The sequence below is a fragment of the Leiobunum rupestre genome, chromosome 2, assembly GCF_980474605.1.
Source record: "Leiobunum rupestre chromosome 2, qqLeiRupe1.1.hap1, whole genome shotgun sequence".
Lineage (NCBI taxonomy): Eukaryota > Metazoa > Arthropoda > Arachnida > Opiliones > Sclerosomatidae > Leiobunum > Leiobunum rupestre.
The window spans coordinates 51,740,814-51,762,144 of NC_143385.1; the positions used below are offsets into that span (position 1 = coordinate 51,740,814).

At 35.3% G+C, this 21,331-nt stretch overlaps 1 protein-coding gene across 2 annotated transcripts in view; it reads left to right on the plus strand.

Moving 5' to 3' along the window:
- Positions 1-261: 261 nt before the first annotated feature.
- Positions 262-21,331, plus strand: part of LOC149958337 (bestrophin-4-like) — a 28,261-nt gene continuing 7,191 nt past the window's right edge. For both annotated transcript variants that reach the window (XR_016478500.1, XM_090165779.1), the window contains exons 1-6: positions 262-505; positions 9,731-10,290; positions 12,403-12,537; positions 14,637-14,958; positions 17,171-17,343; positions 19,508-19,592. Coding sequence is in view for 1 of the 2 variants with exons in the window: in XM_090165779.1 (XP_090021905.1) it covers positions 10,112-10,290; positions 12,403-12,537; positions 14,637-14,958; positions 17,171-17,343; positions 19,508-19,592 (894 nt within the window). In the remaining variant the exon portion in view is untranslated. The remainder of the gene's footprint in view (positions 506-9,730; positions 10,291-12,402; positions 12,538-14,636; positions 14,959-17,170; positions 17,344-19,507; positions 19,593-21,331) is intronic.

Here is a 21,331-nt window from a genome sequence, read left to right on the forward strand (position 1 = left end):
AAAAAAAAGGAAATTTTAACTCCAAAAAAAAAGGAAATTTTAACTCCAAAAAAGGAAAATTTCGTTTTCGGGATCTGGCAAGCATCACGTCGTGCTTGTAACTTTTCCAAATATTCCAGTTACGATATTTTGGCACCGGGTGAAAGCTCTGGTTTTATAGATCACCCCTATCGCTCGGCGCATGCGCGGAGGCCTTTCACGTGACTTCCATTCCATCTCGATCGAAATAAAAAATCCTTTCTGCTCGAAATTTCCACATAGGTCGTTTCCGACGCCGGCTGAGAGCGTTACGTCAATTCTCTTCTCCGCGCCAGACTCTCAACTCTACCTTGCAAAATTTATCTCTCTCGCTCGCTCTCGGTACGGGGGATATTTGTGAACCGCTAGGCCTAACGGAAAGGTACTTCGAATAGCCGTCAAAACGACGATTTTCGTCAACAGCTACTCGTCGTCGATCTAATCCGATTCTACTCTCGCATTTATTGCTTATTCGAAACGTTAATCGGTAAGTTTGTTTTCATTTAATTTTCGCGTGCTTTTGATATTTAGGCGGCATTAAGGAAAGGCTTAACTCAATGGCGTCCGACGCGAAATTCTCAAGCCATTTCGGAATTCAATATACATTTTAAGAAGTTAAAATATGACATTTCGAGTGTGATTTAACTTGATTCGCTTCGCTGATTTTGTGTCTATTTTTTTTTCCTTTAAATGTGACGTCCCAAAAGTTAGGTTCACTGGCTTCTCGTTCTGATTGTCTATTTCAATACGGTTTTAATGTTTATTTAATGATTGTAGAAAGAGTAATAATAATACGTTATTGTTTTCGTGATCTAAAAAAGAAGTGAAATTGCTATTGGCTATTATACTTGGAGATATTTAACGATATACCTAGAGGTCCCATTTTGTGATCGAGCTAGTTCAGTTTCCTCCAAAGCATAATGAATTAGTACGGTCTTTCTAATTTGGCTTTCTTTATCGTCGGCCCAGCTGTATCCTTTTCCTCTTTACTCGTTTGCTTATTTAATTTTAGAGGAATTAAAGTAAATAGTACAGTTGGGATAGTTAATATTTAAAGTTATTGGAATGTAGTAATTAAAATTAACTACTTTTTTTACATGTTTTAAAGGTTTTTGGCGGGTTTAAAATTTTAAACTATCTCTTTAACTAGTTTGAGTTGTTTATCCGTTTATATTTTGTAAGAAAATATAGATGGCGCTTCAAAGCTTTTCTTATCTATATATTCCGTTAAAAATATACCTTCGATTTGAATAACGCATTACGGCTTTTTGCCGCGTTGAATATGAAAAACTAACCATATTTTCACTCTCTAATTTGCGACCGAAACGATTCTAGGCGGCGCAGCGGGCGGCGAACTCAGATTCATTCTCTTCCGAGGTAGAGCCTATGATCTAGCGTCTGCTATTCTAAAATTATAGAAAAATACTTCATTCTAAACGTTGTAATTGCTCTGTGTTAGCATGGACGAAACGCAAATTATAATTATAATTTATAATAAATGATAATATGAAAGCAACTGTCAGCTTTACCATTGCTATGAATATCCGATTCTTCGAAAAAACTACTTTACTGGAGAGTGTGGTGCCATCTATTAATGGTTAAGGAAGCTAAAATTCAAAATAGCGAAACAATAACGTCGTTATTATATTATAATTAGACAACATATAATCTACTTAGTTAACTTTACCCTAAATTATATATCCCATATAAAATATAACTATAAAAAATTACTATAATTGAAGTTATTGTCAAATTTACAAACGAGCCAATTAACGCGAGGGGCACTTTTATGTCCCGCCTATTGGGTCAAAATGTAGCTTAAAGGCCGACTACATAAATCTTCGGTTTACTCTGTCTTTCACTGGAAGTAGGCTGACTGCATGGCACACGTGTATAGCAGTAAGCCTACTTCCAGTGAAAGACAGAGTAAACCGAAGATTTATGTAGTCGGCCTTTAAGTCTCTTGTTTTGATTTCGACGCTAGCGACCTCTGTTGAAAAAAGAGCTACTTCACGTCTAGCCGACACTTGTTTTAAAACCTTTCTAGCTTAAATCCTTCATCATTAAACATGTGCAATATATTATGTACTTCTGGTAAAACGAAAATGTTATCTACGTAAAAGCGGTGCCTCCGAAATTAATAATTATTTTCGGAGGCACCGGTAAAAGCAATACAAGTGTTCGAATCCTTCATACATAGAAGTTTTACGTCACACTGTTGAAATATGCCAGATGTCGATGCGTTTACACACGGTTTACGTTGCCATACCACCACTGATCTAATCATTTTAAACCAAGTATTGTAAATAATATTTCATAACAGCCAGAAAGATTTGACAAATCGATTAGAAATTCTTTAAAAGGGAAAGTTAATCTAGGCGAAATTTGTAATATTTCATTGGATGTACTAAATATTTCAGTATAAACATTAAATCTATAATCACTAATCAGTTTAGAAAAAAAATTATCCTTGGGAATTACTAAGAAACCGTTATTGGCTATGCCAGATGGAATTCCAATTTTACAGTGAATGTAATTCATAAGCGTGAAATTTTATAGTATGATCATTGATCACATTAAATTTAACATCAGTTTCGAAACCAATTTGTCGTTGGAATTAGCAAGAAACCATTAATGCAATATGGAATTCTAATATTACACTGAAGCATAAAATTTATAGTACGATTATTGGTAATAGTAAATCTACAATAATTTAAGAAATATATTTATCGTTGGAATTAGCAATAAACGATTAATGCAATATGAAATTCTAATATTACACTGAATGTAATTCATAAGCATAAAATTTATAGTATGATTATTAGTAATAGTAAATCTACAATAATTTAAGAAATATATTTATCGTTGGAATTAGCATTAAGAAACCATTGATTCTAAATATAATTTCTTTAAAATTGCGTATTTTCCCCGCTAGAGGTGAATTCCGTTTTGGGTATGACGTCAATTCTACGACACTAAACACACTATTAATTACTTCCACTAATTGACACACTTATGGAACGTAATTAACTAGTTATAGACTTATGGTGTGGATTTTCAAAGTTCACCTCTAGATAATTTCTCAAATTCAAAGAAAGGCGTATAAACTTTTTCTTCGTTTCGCATTAGAAAAGCATTTGATAATTAAAACGGGTCGGTTAATCCGTTAAATTTCATAAATCTCAATATAAACTTAATCAATAAGCTGGAAATAATTAAACTTTTCAGTTTAAATAGAGCCACGTAGCGGCCAACTCGAGAAGCTACTGGATTTACGTTTGCTAAGCAGACGCTTTGTGATTTATCGTCTGCTAAGCTACTGGATTTTCTTCTGCTAAGTAGACGCTTTGTGATTTATCGTCTGCTAAGCAGACGCTACTGGATTTTCTTCTGCTAAGTAGACGCTTTGTGATTTATCGTCTGCTAAGCAGACGCTACTGGATCTTCGTCTGCTAAGCAGACACTTTGGGATTTATTATCTGCTAAGCAGATAAAAATCCAGAAGTTTGTGAACTTCTTACGTAGGCTGCTATGTGGCTCAATTTAATTTGAAAAGGCTAATTAAAGGTTCATGGTTTGGTAATGAGAATGTTGATTAATTATTTTTAACAGGGAAATTTCGAAAACAATGAATACCACTTTTCCCAAGGTTACTTTAATAAATTTTGGCACAAATATGATTGCGTTTACGATTTTGGGTAAATGAGGAAAATTCTGATCTGAATCAGGGAAATTTCCTTTTTGGTGATCTGGCAAGCACGTGCAAATATAATAATTATATCAAAAGCAACATAGACACAAAAGTGTGCCACATCGTTATATTTTTCACTGAGATGGGTCATCCAAATTAAAAAAATTCGCCATTCCAGCGCCACCTAGTGTGGCGTTTTAGAACGTATCTCTATGCGCCACTAAAGAGGCGAGAGAAAATCGCGTCAAAACAAATTAGCCCACAGACTAAAGAGATCGCTTCCAATACGTAGCCATCTTGTTGTTTTTGTAGTCGACGGTGAGATTAGCTCTCAGTTGATATTCCAAAAGCCGCGAAGGTAGGGCTGACACACTTTTGGATCTTTCCATAAACACTTGCTGAGGTTAACGGTAGTAGTAAGTGTAGTGAGCTGTGGACTCGTTAGGCATGAAGGACTTGCAACCACCCTTCTACGCATTGTAACCCGGCCACCGGCAATTGGCTTTACCAGTCCTTAGTTGACTTTGGCCTATGGTAGTGCCTTGGCTAATAGCTTAGCTGATTATTATTATTATTATTATGTCGCTCTTGATAATAGGAGTTTATTGATCAGGAAATAGGGACACTAAAATAAAACGAAAAGCAATACACTGCGCGTAAAATTTAAGAGAATCCATGAAAATTTAAAGAACTGAATTTTAATTTTAGAAAAACAATTAAATTTAATTAATTATATTTAAATTAAAACAGTAGACGTAAGCTAAAAGGATCGCTCTATGTGATAGCGTCAGTGGCGTAGCTAGGGGGGGGGGCGGTGAGGGCGGTCCGCCCCGGGTGTCACCCGTTTGGTCGTGATTTGGGGGTGACACCCACCGTGAAAAAAATAAAAACTTACACCAACTAGAGACTAGTAAGTAGCACGTCATGATATCCGCCTCGGGTGTCACCCACGCTAGCTACGACACTGGATAGCGTCTCATAGTTACGCATTATTTCGCCGGTAGAGGGATGGTAATACGATTTTGTGATTTTTACGGGAGCCGAAAAGTTTCTGTCGTTAAAGGGATTATAACCCCTAGTTTTGAAGTAATGGTTCCAATATTACCCGCTCTCTCTTGTGGCTTTGGACATTTTCGGCGCTGCTTAGTGGTTAATTGCATGAGCTAATCCTTAAATTGGTTTTGGGGTCCTCCAAACATAACGATTCCCCCTTCAAAGGGCCACATAATTGTATGAATTTCGAGAACAGGGCTAGAAAAATGCCAAAATATGATTTGTCATGACGAGGTACGGATGGCAAGGAGCTTACTTAAAGCAAGTGTCGGCTCGACGTGAAGTAGCTCTCTTTACTCAACAGATGTCGCTAGCGTCGAAATCAAAACAAGATGCTTAAGCTACATTTGGACCCAAAAGGCGGGACATAAAAGTACCCCTCGCGTTGATTGGTTCGTTTGGAAATTTGTCAATAATTTAAATTATATTAATTTTTACCAATATATTTTATATGGGATATATAATTATGGTTAAAGTCCATTACGTAGAGTATAAGTTGTCTAATTATAATAATTATAAATGGTTCTCTGACGACGTTATTTTTTCGCTATTTTGAATTTAAGCTTCCTTTGTCATTAATAGATGGCACCACGCTCTCCATTAAAGTCATTTTTCCGAAGAATAGGATAGATTCATTGCCATCTCTAATAACAAGGGCCTAATCATAATACAGGTGGTAATGATAGAGCCGACAGTTGCCTTAAATTCGGACCGAATTTTTAAAATTATTATATGGCCCCTTTAAAAGGCGTAATTATATTCCAAAAATCGTCTGGTATCACGTGCTACGACTTCGTGTTAACGTAACTAGCGCCAATTACCCTAGCCTTCGATTAAGCAAGTGGCAGAAATGTAAAATTAGGGTATTCGCCATAAATACAAATTATAAAAGGATAATTGTGCATTGGATACATAATGTTGATGATAAACCACAACATTCCTAACTTGTGTTTTAACAGTTGTTTTTAGCTCTATATTTTAGAAAATCATTAAGTTTCAACCTCTGAATTGCGCCGTATAATATTTACTTTTTAAAACTTTCTAATCTAATAATTTATTAGCCAAACCCTGGAATTTATCGACATAAAATAAAAAAACACATAATTATAATTAAAAAAATATATAGATTGTAACGTTTAAATTGATATAGCCTAATTTGCATTCAGCGCAGTACTTTTGAAGCAAAATTTGCCACGTAGTCTAGGCTATAATAAGTATGGTAATTGCTTCAAGCGCTTTTTACATAAGACATTCTAAAACATTTAGGTAAGCCTTGGCCTCGTAAATTTTTTTATCTCCAATTAACGGTAAACGTCGTTTAGTTAACGACATTTTTTTATGCAAATTTATGTATCGGTCGCTTTATTTTTAAATAATTTTTTAACCATACCACCATAAGTAACATAGTAACCGTAAGTAAGTAATTGCTTAGTCGGAAGTTTCGAAGGAGGAAACTGTTAACTCCCTAGAGTCTTTGTTGGAAAAATTACTACTAGGCTAGATTTAAAAATAACTTCCCCCTGAAACGAAGCTAGTATTTATTATAATTCATTTTACTTTATTTTCATTATTTGGCCAAAATATTCGTTATTTTTACTTTTAAAAGCGTTATAATTATCCATAAACTTTGGATAATCCGGCCAAAAGACTATTAATAAATATAGGAAATGTCTTACTTATATGTTATACGTTACTTATGGTACAACTAATAAACGCAAATTGGCTAATCCGGCCAAAAGAATATTAATAAATATAGGAAATGTCTTACTTATATGAAATACGTTACTTATGGTACAACTAATAAACGCAAATGCTCTAACTTACGACATTAGTTTATTCTGTTCCGGTAAAACGAATTGACCTACATTTTAATCTCCGTCAAGTCTACTGTATATTTAGTCCTAAGCCTTAGTCTGGAGCCGACCAAATTACTTCAGTTCTTTGCGGAAAACAACGCGTTTTGTAGGCCTGTAAATGCGCAATGCATTTGAATACTAGATTGTAGTTCCTTTCTTTGCGTGTCATGCCCTGGCGAATGAGATCAATTTACGAGATATCGCCTGCTATTTTCAGTTCCATAAAAGGCCAATGGATGACGCCACCTCGCACGGATCTCTGCTGAGTCTTGACGCGTTTTCATCGATTTTGTGACAATAACACTACAATCATGTTGCCGGAAAGAACTTTGGGAGGGGGAAAAACCTTATTGATTTTGTTCTCGGTTTTAGATCGTTTCGAAGTTTAAACAGACTAGCTTTTCCGGTTTCAATTTATTGAATAGTATTTTTGCCAAAATTCCAACTCAGTATGGTAGATACTATTGGAGTTTTTATTTAACAGTTGTAATGTTAGTGGCCTCGGTTGTTTAGTTTAGTAGAACCTAAGTTAGGATCCATCAGAAAGGCGTGGATGTTAGAATTTTGCAAACGACAGAAGAAAAACAACCAGCGTAAATCTGCAAAAATTTCCGAAATGTGGCACACATACAGTTTACGATGAAGTAGGGTACGCTACGAAACAAGATTTATCTATGGACGTGACTAAACGACTAAAACATCGCTTTTAAACTGTAATAAAATAACGGAAATATTTTTAAATGCACTAAACACTTTGCTATGGGTAGTTCATTTACTAGCCCTTCAAATTTACTTTGAATATTATATAGTGGTTGCCACACGTCAGGGAAATCAGGGAAAAGTTAGGGCATTTAAAAATGGGGCTAAAAAGTCAGGGATAAGTGACACTTTTTGAAGGTAATTTTACTCTAGATCTATGACAAATTTTATGATTATCATTTATTTCCTTGAAGGTTTGGCTAATTTTTTCAACATTGCAATAAATTTCTTACTAAAATATAAGTTCATTAAATTTATTAACTTCTGATAAAAGAAAAATTTTGGCCATAAAAAGTCAGGGAAAACCTCTCAAAATGATCAGGGAAAACAGGGAATTTGAATCTCAAAATTTTGTGGCACCCCTATTATAAGATTGAGTTTAACATACCGTCAAGAAAATGTTCATTTACTGAAGACCCAAAATTTAGTACAGAAAAATCTACAAAACTAAGGGTCGGTACTGACACCTGATCCCCTTATTTACACAAGTAATGCCACTGTTCACATTACAAGGTCACACGTGTTTTTGAAACGCAATACTTTTAGTTTTGTGTAGTGTTGCGAGTCGGACAATTTTCCGAAAACAATTAAAAAAGTTTTCATTCCATGATTAGTCTAATATATTGTTTACAAATTTAAATACAGCGGCATTTTCGCCTCATTTTTTCGAATCTAAAAGTAGAACTAAACCTCTAGACTAGTTTAAACTGATTAACAATGTATCACTATTAATGTTTTGTACTATGTTTACTGAAATTAGACATTTTATATCGATAAAAATTTAAAAACATTAAAAACCCTCAAAAAGTAATTTAGGTTTCAATTTTGTTTTTTTCCGGATTTGCGGAAAATTTTCCGCATTTTATTTTTCCGGAAAATTAACAGCACTAGTTTTGTGTATGCGGCAAGCTTATGGGAAAAACAAAGATGTTCCAGATTCTCAACGTTAACTATTAACGCATGCTTTGAAATATCATTCTCACGCACTAAACCGAATTCGCACCGCTACGGGGAGTGGAAATTTTTTGAAATATATTGTGTGAACAGCTGCTGTAGAAAATGTAGTGACTTTTATTGTGACGTTCGTGTAACTAAATCAGTATTCAAAGAACAAAAATGTTGCGGTATTTAAATTTTTAGCTCTGATACGAAATTCTGTGATGTTTGAAATTTAATTGGTCTAAATGAGGTATGATTTGTTATTCGTTTAATTTCTTAAATATATTAATGGTATCATCGTATTCGAATTTTCGCGCGCTTTCGAACGAGTTCCAACAACCATAGTTTATCATTTATTTATAACCAATTGTTTAAATTTATTAATTCAAAAGTTAATCATGTTAAATTTTCACACGCATCTAATGCTATTACATTTTACATTTACACTGCTTTTGAACGAGAAAAACTCCCATACTCTTAATTTATAATTTGTTTTTAAAATTAAGGGTAAATTAATAATGTGTATTAATTTTAAATTATTACTCGTAACTTGGGCTTGTTGTAACTCGTTTTGAAGTTCCGAAACACTATACAACTAGGACAATAATATAAATAAATATTATAATATGACAATAATATAAATAATATAGATCATAAATAATATAATATAATATAATATATTAATATAGATCATAAATAATATAATTAAATATAATATAATATGAAAATTATAAATAATATAGATCATAATATAATATAATATAATATGAAAATAATATAGATCATAAATTATATAATTAAATATAATATAATATGAAAATAATATAAATAATAAAGATCATAAATAATATAATGTAAAATGAAATGAAATGACAATAACACAAATAATAAAGATCATAAATAATATAATGTAAAATGACAATAACACAAATAATAAAGATCATAAATAATATAATGTAAAATGACAATAACATAAATAATAAAGATCATAAATAAATAATAAAGATCATAAATAATTAATAAAGATCGTAAATAATTAATAAAGATAATAAATAATTAATAAATATAATAAATAATTTATAAATATAATAAATAATTTATAAATATAATAAATAATTAATAAATATAATAAATAACTAATCAATATAATAAATAAATAATAAATAAATAAATATAATAAATAATTAATCAATATAATAAATAATAAATAAATAAATAAATTTAATAAATAATAAATATAATAAATAAATAATAAATATAATAAATAAATAATAAATAAATAAATAAATATAATAAATAAATAAATATAATAAATAATTAATCAATATAATAAATAAATAATAAATAAATAAATATAATAAATAATTAAAAAATATAATATAATAAATATAAAATTGAAATTTTTCTTCCACAGGTTAAAACATCGAGTGACTTATCAGTTCTGTACTGCCGAATTTTGACTTCCTAAACCAAAAACGGAGCAAAAATCATGATCAACGGCCGACAACAATATTGGAATCAACCATTAGTCCTACTACCTGATAGAGGACGATACAGCAACGGTGCTGACACCTGAAGTCGAACTTTAGAACTTTTTCTATAAAAAAAAGATATTTTATTATATAATGTTAATTTAAGAAATACAAGACGCTAGGAATTATTATTGTTATATTTTAGAGTATTAGTTTTCGTTACTTTCGCGGTTCAAACGAGTGGAAAAAAGCCAAAAAAAATTTCAAATTTCGCGGCTTGATCTCATTTGTGTGTTGCGCGACTCAGCCACACAACCGTCGCCATGACAGTGACGTATTCTCTGAACGTTTCCAAAGCTCGCTTGTGCGGTTTCGCTAAGCTACTTCTCAGATGGAGGGGCAGCATCTACAAGCTACTCTACCGCGAAATCGCCATTTTTTGCGGATTGTACTACAGCCTTAGCTTACTCTACAGATACGTGCTCTACCCAGATCAAAGAAAGTAAGTGCTGCCTCCTAATTGGCCGCTTCGAAATGACTGTCATCCCGAGGCGGACGGAATTTGAAATCTTCAAATCTTTTCGTCCAGATTTGAAGATTTAAATGGGATTTCATCAATTTACAAAATTTACAAATTTTATATGTGATTTGCAAATTTCAATGAGATTTGATAGCGATTTGAAAAATTGGATGAGATTCGATAGGGATTTGAAAATTTTAACGAAATTTTACCAGGATTTGAAAATATTAACGAGATTTTACAGGGATTTGAAAATTTTAACGAGATTTAATAGGGATTTGAAAATTTTAATAAAATTTAATAGGGATTTGAAAATTTTAATGACATTTAATAGGGATTTGAAAATTTTAATTTGTTAGGGATTTGAAAATTTTAATTTGTTAAGGATTTGAAAATTTTAATGAGATTTAATAGGAATTTGAAAATTTTAAAGATATTTAATAGGGATTTGAAAATTTTAATAAAATTTAATAGGGATTTGAAAATTTTAATGACATTTAATAGGGATTTGAAAATTTTAATGACATTTAATAGGGATTTGAAAATTTTAATGACATTTAATAGGGATTTGAAAATTTTAATGACATTTAATAGGGATTTTAAAATTTTAATGACATTTAATAGGGATTTTAAAATTTTAATGACATTTAATAGGGATTTTAAAATTTTAATGATATTTAATAGGGATTTTAAAATTATAATGAGATTTAACAGAGATTTTAAAAATTTGATAGGGATTTACCGCAGAAATTTATGAATTTTCTCAAGATTTCCTAAAATTTCAATTCAAACTTACGAATTTTTCGAAGATTTAATAAAAATTTGCTGGAAACCATAAAATTTTATAAGATTTATTTAATTTGAGAAATTTGTCGATTAAAATTTTAAATTTTGCCAAAAAATTTGAATTTTCCAAAATTTTATCAGAAATTTTAAATTTGGAAATTTTCAAATCACTGGCGTGTATGAAATTTGAAAGAGTGTGTCATCCAGACTAGCGCGAACGTGGCCGAACGGTGGAACTAATGTTCGAATTTCATTCGTCCGAACCGCTGAAATAACAATTGTTTCAATTGTTCGAATTGGACAACTTGTTTGTTTCATTCGTCCGAATCGGTAGCATCACTTGTCCGAATTCTGTCGCTAAATTAGTATTTCTTATTGCTGTTTTTTTGGTCCGATTTTTTTTAGTGCAAGAATAAAAAATAACAAACTACATTGTAAATATCGTTGTTTGTTCAAGTTGTTTTTTCTTAATTGCTGCTATATCTATCTATTGTATATTTTACTTCATATTCGTATTAATATCGATCAATGCTGTGGATATTTTATGTTAAGTTAGGTTAGGTTCACGTTAATGTTACTATTTTCTTATATTAACAATATTTAAAAACAACCAATTCCTAATGTTCGAAAAAACGGACAAACGATTATTCGAACAAATGAAATTCGCCAGTAAAGTTAACATAAACTGAACAACTAAATCACCAGCAAAAGTTGTGATAAATTTTTCGGGCAAATAAAATACGTTTTCGGACATACGATCCTGTTTTCCGGCATTCGGACATTTGTACCACCGTTCGGACGAATGAAATTCGAACAAATGTACCCAAATTGACTATTACATGTTCTTTGGGGGATTTGTGAATTTGTTAACGGGAAACAAACATTTAGAACGTAGCCGTAGGAGTTTCAATTATAACGCTTTTATTGATACTAGATGGCGCTAATTTAAACTTTTATCAGGAAAGGAATAAGTACGTATTTTTTTTACAAAAAGAACGTCTAACACTTTTCTAAGAGAAGTTTTATGGTAAAAACTGTAAAAAAAGTTAAACGAAACTGAGGGGAAAAAATCGGCTTAAGAAGTTAAATGCAAAAAATATTCATTTTTGCTGTTTTGAGGTGATTTAAAACTTATGGGCTTCAGACTGTTGGCGCCATCTGGTATAACTTACACATATTACATGTCGTTAACTTAAGTTTAAAAACGTCTTAACTACATGCTACATTAAAGATATAAATACTACCTTTTGAAACTCAGCTAACGATGTATAAATGGTTGTTGACAACGTATTTACCTTTTCGTTTCAGAGTCTTTGAAAGTCTGGCTAAATACTGCGATTCCTTCACTGATTTGATCCCGCTGTCATTTGTCCTTGGTTTTTACGTCTCCATCGTCGTTGGCCGATGGTGGCAACAGTACATGGCCATTCCATGGCCGGACAAGTACGTTACATTATCTCCTTCATTCTAGGGATGCACCGATATGGGTAAAGCCGATATACCGGGGGTAATCTTGGCCGATATTAACAAAGTTATCTCTCATAACCGTAGTGTATACGACAAAATCATTGTAAAAGATGGTTCAGTCATTGAGTTGGGAATATTAATCTAGAGATCCAATCAAATCGGCTCCCCGCGAAACAAGTTTTTGAAAAATACGAATGTGCCGTCTGCTCTAAAATGACGAGCAAACGTTATCATATGACCCGTGGCGCCATCCATTATTTTGAAGAAATATAATCTTTTTGCTTGAAAACGCGTCTTATTTGAACGAATCATTGAGAGATAGACGGCGCCACGGGTAGAATGATAACGTTTTCTCGTCATTTGGGACGCCGATGGGAGCAGACGACAGTATTCTTATTTTTAAAAACTTATTTCGCGAAATACTGAAATTCGACGTTTCGATTGGACCTCTAGCTTAATATTCCCAACTCAATGGGTTCAGTACACTGTCATACCATTTTTTTCTCATTTTTCATGAAACAAAGTTCGCCAGAGCTATCCGAATACATTTATTTTCATTTTACGTGATACATATTTTCTATCACAAATCGAATATCGTTTTTTTTTATTGGTTTACACTCGTAACTCCCGTATAAAAAAATTTATGATCGAGCTTCTGAAATCTGGCGTACGTGGCGCGGCCAATCAAATAAAATATTATCATTAGTTAATCAACAAATTTTCTTATTTTTAAATGTTTTTCTGAAAGTAATTTTCTTTTACCGGTATCGGCCAATATAGGCTTAAGCGGTACACATTTTATAAATCAAGTTTAACAAAAAAAGAAATTAAATGTTTCATTCGAGTTTCAAAGGTGTTTCCATAAAATGAAACAAAAATATTTAACGTATAAAATGTTTTTCTCCGCGTCCCGAACCTAAGCTTTTTAGTACCTTATTGGCGCGCGCGTTTCGCACGCGGACTTCGAGTGTGGTCTCTATATCCAATAACAGTAAACCATACTTCTACTTGGAATGCTTATCGCGGCAGATTTCCGTCTCGATGCGGCGGACGGTTTTTTTGACGTCACTATGTTAACTTAACAAACAACAACGTGAGAGGGGAGCGCGCGCAGAGGGGATTTTTTTATCTCGTAGGCGGGGCCAAAGCCGTCAGAGTGATCTTACCATACGCGATACTATACGTGTATAATTTTGTTACATAAGTGTGACACTTCCAATTCTTCACATGCAAAAGTTTTACTGACGAGGAGACTACCCGAGGTGATAATCACCGATTTTGTTGAAACTAGGCGGGTATGTAGACCTTATGGTAACATGAAATTCCACCAAGGGAAAAGTTGCAATGGGCATTAGATTTGCCATGGCAACCGAAAATGTTTTTGACAACACAGTATGTATATTGTCCCATTGAAAATAACAATTGATCAATTTTTACATATTTTGATCAAATTGACCAAAATTCATCAAAATATCATAAAATTCATTTCATTTGTCAATTTTGATCTATTTTTTTTTGGTTTTGAATTAGAAATTTTTCACAGGGGGGGTACCCTTAGAAGTGCTCAGATTCCGATGTTATTTTCAATGAGAAAATATACATACTGTGTTGTCAAAAACATTTTCAATTTCCCTGGCAAAACTAATGCCCATTGCAATTTTTCCCTTGGTGAAATTTCATGTTACCATAAGGTCTACATACCCGCCTAGTTTCAACAAAATCGGTGATTATCACCTCGGGTAGTCTCCTCGTGAGAGCTATTCACAAGACCGACTGCATTACGGGCTTCGTCGCCGTTTTGAGTCCGCTCGCTAACGCGTCACACATAGCCTTTGATAGCGCCACGCTAGGGGGATATTTTCCTTTTGTGATGACGTCACTCCGTTACTAGGTCTAAGTAAAATATTCCCCAAAGTGAAAAACTTATAGAATAATATTATAGACTTATGGTGATACGCCAGGATAAGCATTCCAAGTAGATACCGATATTAGCAAAATAGGCCGATATATCGGTGCATCCCTACTTTATTCGTAGTGAACCTTACGACAAAGACTAACGATTGAACCTTCCCTAGGACCAGCATGTTGATAGCCGCCTACGTCCATGGCACTGACGAACGTGGTCGAATGATTCGAAGGACCTTGGCCCGATACCTCAGTCTGTTGTCCGTCCTCACTTTCCAAGGCGTCTCCACGTCGGTCAAGAAGCGGTTCCCCACCCTGGACCACTTGGAGGAAGCTGGCTTGATGACCAAGGAGGAGCGCATGGTGTACGACGAGACGCTCGTGTCTCACGGCAAGTGGTGGGTCCCGGCGCAGTGGTTCACCGCCTTGGCCGTCAGGGCCCGCAAGGAAGGCCGCATCAAAGACGACCAGCTGCTCAGACACGTTTTAGACGTGAGTGCAATCGTTTTCCCCGTTTCCAAACGCGCCATCAGGGCTGTTTAAAGGGGAACGGCCAAGCTTTTCCAAATATGGCCTTATTTCCGTATCAAAAGATTAACAAGAGTTTTAATATACTAACACGTACCTTTTTTTGTCTTGAAAAAGTAGCTTTTGGCCCAAAAAGTTGAAACGAAAAATAACGCCAGGTGTTTGGGTTTGAATTTTCGCCGTCATCTTAGGGGAGCTTGCCCCTAACCCCGTATGAGCGATTTGCGAACTATCCTAACTTTTAAAATCGCGCGATTTAGGCTTAGGTCTCTAATAACTGGAACGCGCCGCGCGTGCGAAACAAATTTTTTGCGTCTTCAGCAGCGCGCGCTTTTACGTTGTTTTTCTGTCTGACCGACTGCTCACCAGGTGTCGCGGCGGACGCGCACTTTTCGATTTCCCGAAATTTCTTTATTTTATTAAAAATTAACCACTCAATTTTTTTCGATGCGGTTTTCGCCATAAATTTTAGTTTTTAATGGGTTATAGGGCTATCTAACTGGTTAAAGCTTGACCGTTCCCCTTTAACTAAAGGTTGGGTGGCGGACAGGTTAGCAGCAAGAATAGCCGGCATCGTTCTCAGGGGGTTAAGGGTTTAACAGGAACTCCAATTTAAATGATAATGTTTATAGACATTTTTTATATTCTGTTCTACTTCAAATAATATCCCAATTTTCACTCCCCCCACGGTTAAGAGATCCTAACGAAACCCCTCGAAAAATATCACTATTTGCAAGTCTGAATTTCATGTTGGTTGACCAACAGAGCCCTCTATTACATGTAAATACAAACTCGCGAACAAGTTAAAGCAAGTGTCGGCTCGTCGTGAGCTAGCTCTTTTTTCCACAGATGTCGCTAGCGTCGAAATCGAAACAAGATGCTTACGCTACATTTTGACATAAAAGTACCCCTCGCGTTGATTGGCTCGTTTGTAAATTTCACAATAACTTAAATTACAGTAATTTTTTACCATATATTTTACATGGGATATATAATTATGGTTAAAGTCCACTAAGTTGTCGAATTATAATAATTAAAAACGGTTCTCTGACGACGTTATTGTTTCGCTATTTTGAATTTTAGCTTCCTTTGCCATTAATAGATGGCACCACACTCTCCAGTTTTTTCGTAGAATCGGATAAATTAATTGTCATCTCTAATAACTACGGCCTTATCAAAATACAGGTGGCAATGACAGAGCCGACAGTCGCTTTAAGAAAACAATGGAGAAGTCGATTAGTTATGAAAATAAGTTAATAAAATTTGTTTACTTTTTTAATTTAGAAAATTAATATTTTTCGGAAATATTTATTTAAAGTTATGGCTATCTTTACTCAATGTCATTAAAATAGTTTATAAATAGGTTACCTAGATGGCGCTCTCTTGCAATATCGATAAATGTGGGGGGAATTGGGGAAAGCAAGTTTGACTCATGGGAGCAATTCGAAAGATTCCGTTATCCAACTTTGGCGCCAGTGGGATAGTGGGCCATTATGACTAAAAAAAGGGTTAATCACCTGGTCTTTTTTCACGCGTGAGTTAGCGTGATGACGTCACTTCACCGGTTAAAAACGACCCTGTGTCGACCTCCATTATCTTGCAGGCATTTGAGACAGGCCCGTCTTAAGACCTTTGGGGCCCTGGGCTAAATTATTTCTTAAGACCTTTGTGATCGCCAGCGGTCAACCTTTCTATGTCCGTTGTCTAAATTCAACTACACAATAATCAAACCAAAACTTTTTATTTCTAAAGTATAACATAGGCCTACTGAAAATAAGATTTTTACTGACAGTGACTCGCTGTCAGGTTTTATAAATTGTTGGTACCGTATGATACGCGATGAGTCAAATTATTTTAGACGTAACTAATTATTAAATGAGCATAAATAATATTTAACCAACTAAACCCTTTTCCCTAGAGTAGAGGCTGTATGACTGGCCTTTCCTTGGGCCCCAAAACTGTCCTGATTTGAGAAATTCAGATAGCTCCGCATCTTCCGTACCTCGTGATAGAAATTCGACCAATCAAATTCTTGCATTTTTCTAACCCTGTTTCCGGAGCATGGGGCGGGAAATTTGAGAAATTTGAGCGTTTTTGTGTCTAACAGGGCGACTCCTTAACTTTCCTCCAAGTTTTATGCGAATAGTTGTTAACTTTAAATAATTATTTATTTTAGGAAATGCACGTATTTCGGGGTAACTGCGGGATGCTGTTCAGTTACGATTGGATCAGTATTCCTCTGGTCTACACGCAGGTAGTCACTTTGGCCATTTACACGTACTTTTTGGCGACTGTGATGGGCCGGCAGTATTTGACGCCGATTCCCAACTGCAAAGAAGGCGCAGAATGGTAAGTGACCCTCTGACCCTCTCTGACAAATAAACTACTGAATCAGAATGTACATTACACGCTTGGTTATTTTAGAGCACCCAAATATTCAACACGGGCGCGAAAATCTACTATCCATGATTTCGGTTCATTCGTCCGAACGGTGGTACAAATGTCCGAATGATCATTTGTCCGAATGCCGGAAAACAGGATCGAAAACGTATTTCATTTGCCCGAAATATTTATCACAACTTTTGTTGGTGATTTAGTCGTTCAATTTATGTTAACTTTACTGGCGAATTTCATTTGTTCGAATAATCGTTTGTCCGTTTTTTCAAACATTAGGAATTGTTTTTTTTTAATATTGTTAATATAAGAAAATAGTAACATTAACGTGAACCTAACCTAACTTAACATAAAATATCCACAGCATTGATCGATATTAATACGAATATGAAGTAAAATATACAATAGATAGATATAGCAGCAATTAAGAAAAAACAACTTGAACAAACAACGATATTTACAATGTAGTTTTTAATTTTTAATTCTTGCACTAAAAAAAATCCGGACCACACAAAACAGCAATAATAAAAACTAATTTAGCGACAGAATTCGGACAAGTGATGCTACCGATTCGGACGAATGAAACAAACAAGTTGTCCAATTCGAACAATTGAAACATTTGTATTTTCGGCGGTTCGGACGAATGCAATTCGGACATTTGTTCCACCGTTCGGACGATTGAAATTCGAACAAATGTACCTACCCCTTTGACTTATATTCATTGTATTTGGGGGGTAACTTTTCGCCATTCTCTCGGTAGGATCGCTGGTGGGCGATGCATTTGGAAGAATATTGCGATCTGAAAATTAATTTTGCGCGGGTACAAACGACGCCATAATAGGTTCAAAGATTGAGGCACTTGGGGTGGCGGAGTGGTTAGCGCTTTCACCTCGCAGCAAGAGGAGCCGGGTTCGATCCCAACTTGTGGCACTGGGTGAAAACTCGGAACTACTCCCTCTGCGTTGAGTTTGCAAGTTCTCTCCCCACTGGTTTAAGGGGTTTTCCCCCGAGTTCTTCGGTTTCCCCTTCCATAAAAACTTGTGGAGGTGAACGGTAATAGTTAGTGTAGGGAGCTGTTGGCTCGCGTGGCATGAAGGGCTGGCCACCACCCTCCTACGCATTGTAACCCGGCCACCTGTTTAAAGGCATAATAAGTCGCTAGATGACTTGGGCCTAAGGTGGTGCCTTGGGTATTAGCCTAGCTGATTATTATTATATTATAACAGCGAAGTAAAATAAAGCTAAAACCACTGTTATTTTTGTACAAACAGTGGTTTTAACTTTTTACTTCCCTATACACTCTTTTTTTGGGAATTTTGCTGGGCGCGTTTACCCCCCTTAACCCCCATTCTCCATATCCTGGGACCAAAGACCCGAGCCTAGACCCCCCACCGGTGGTTCCAGGTAATGGCCGACTAGCGGGCGGCCAAAAAGAGGGGTCGAAAAGACCGCGAAAAAGAGTGTATAGGTTCATAGTCATTGAGTTTGAAATATAGTACTTCTAGAGCCACAATTTATATCTGCTATGGCTGGAACCTTGAGGAACACTTTCTTGAAATTATGTGCGAACCGAAAGCATAAGTGTATAATATTATTACATAAGTGTGACACTTCCAATTCTTCACATGAAAAAGTTTTACTGAGAGCTATTCACAAGACAGACTGCATTACGGGCTTCGTTGCCGTTTTGCGTCCGCTTACTAACGCGTTACAGGTAGCCTCTGACAGCGCCTCGCTAGGGGGAGATTTTCTTTTTGTGATGACGTCACTCCGTTACTAGCTCTCAGTAAAATATTCCCCAAAGGGACAAACTTATAGAATAATATTATAGACTTATGCCGAAAGTTATCATTCGTCGGTGGCGTCACCTATCTTTCAAAGAAAATATATATTTTTTTAAATGTACTCGTTTCACGCTAGTGGTAGATAGCGCCACTGGCTTAAATTATTATCGCCGTTAGCTTGCGGTAGATGACGCCACCGTAGGGAAATATGCCTATTATACCTCATTATGTAGAGGTGAATTGAGTTTTGGCTACTGATTCTGGTTCATTAGTTTTAATTGTCCAAGCTCCAATTCTACATTTAATCCTAATTTAATTTAATTTGTCGAAATTAGCAAAGGCGAAGACGGGAATAACGTTGATCTGTACATTCCAGTTTTTACTCTTCTTCAGTTCTTTTTCTATATGGGATGGCTCAAGGTACGTCGCATTCACCTTTTTAAATACTTATTTTTCTCTACGTCGTTAGTTCAGCTTTACACAAAACGTTTTAAAGTCTCAATAAACCTCAATAGGGTGGCCTGACCATTGAATTGGGAATAATACTGCTAGAATTACAATTACGATTTCGTTTGCCATGATTAAGCGGAACCTGTCCTGATAAGACTGTACGAAATTCATCTTTATAATTAGGTGGTAGCGCCATCTATATTTTGTAAAGTTACATGGCTGAAAATAAATAATTATTAGCTAACTCACCGTAACTTGAGTTACAAAGGATCGTGTCGACAGAATAAAATTATTTTAAAACAACTTCAAAGGTTTGTTTGTTACGATAAATCATACATTTCAATTTCGCCTCAGATTCGCGTTCAAAATTCAATTGCAATATAGTTTCCACCACTAGAGACAGATGCCGCCACGGTAGAACGATAAAGTTGAATAAGTCTCCTTATTGAACGAAATTGGTCCCGCGCCAGCCAGATTTAGTTGTACCTCTATTTATTCCCAACTCAATGGTGGGTACTTTTCGCTTAAGTTGTTCTGAAACAGAACGTGTACACAATTTATTAAACTGTTCGCTTGTTCTGGTTGGATATAATTACGCTACAAAGCGAACTAATCGTCAAGGTCAGAGTATTGGGGCTACACTTTCTACTCTTTATCAAAAGCATAAGTAAATAGAGAAAACTGATAAAATAGTACGTTTATCCAGAATTTATCCGGCCAAATGGTCACAGGCAGCCATTTTGGGTAAACGTTTATACCCTGACTCAAACAAAGATAAGTGGAATATTTGAACAGTTTCGTGTGCTTCTACATAACATTTCGTTTAAAGGCCGACTACATAAATCTTCGGGTTACTCTGTCTTTCACTGGAAGTAGGCTTACTGCAAAACACGTGTGCCACGCAGTCAGCCTACTTCCAGTGAAAGACAGAGTAACCCGAAGATTTATGTAGTCGGCCTTAAACTCTTTGAGCCTTACGCATTGTTTTTCAGTAGCCAAAATAGTCACGACTGTTAGAGGTTCTATAAAATTCGAGTGTCTCCATAATAGTCACTATTTTTTTTTATAGACACAAATCGGTGTCGACCCAAGGCCTTAGACACCAGCACACAAAAACTGATTAATCAGGGTGAGATAAGTGTAACGGCCACGCCAACGGGGGGATACGTTGGGACAGGGGTGGGGACACCCGTGGCGGAAGTATTCCGACCACCCGTTGGGGGATTGGTAGTCGTCCTCACACGGCCATCCACAAACTCTGCCTCCCGGACGCCTGGGATTACAGGAGTGAGCCACTACTCCCGGCATAATAGTCACTATTAGAATGCACAATCAAAATTAGTTATATTTTAACTGATAACTAGACTTTTCTAGTTAATTTGTTTTCAGATTTGAACCAAAGATAATAAAAGCCTCGTTACCTAGATTTGAAATTACTGCCTCAAGCGTTGTCAATAGCGTTTACCCACTTCCTGCCGGAAATCCGAAAAAATTAGCTCTAGAGTTCCCATGGTAACCAACTATAGATAGACGGCCAACTTCGATGAAGTGCTGTTGCGCGAACAGCGCGTCATCAAAGTTGGCCATTATATGACAATGGCAGCGACGGATGCAGGTCGGTTTTCGGAGATCACGTGCCGGAAGTGGGTAAACGCTTCGTTACTAAACCGTCAATCAGAAAGCTCAAACTATTCGCCACCGCAGAATCG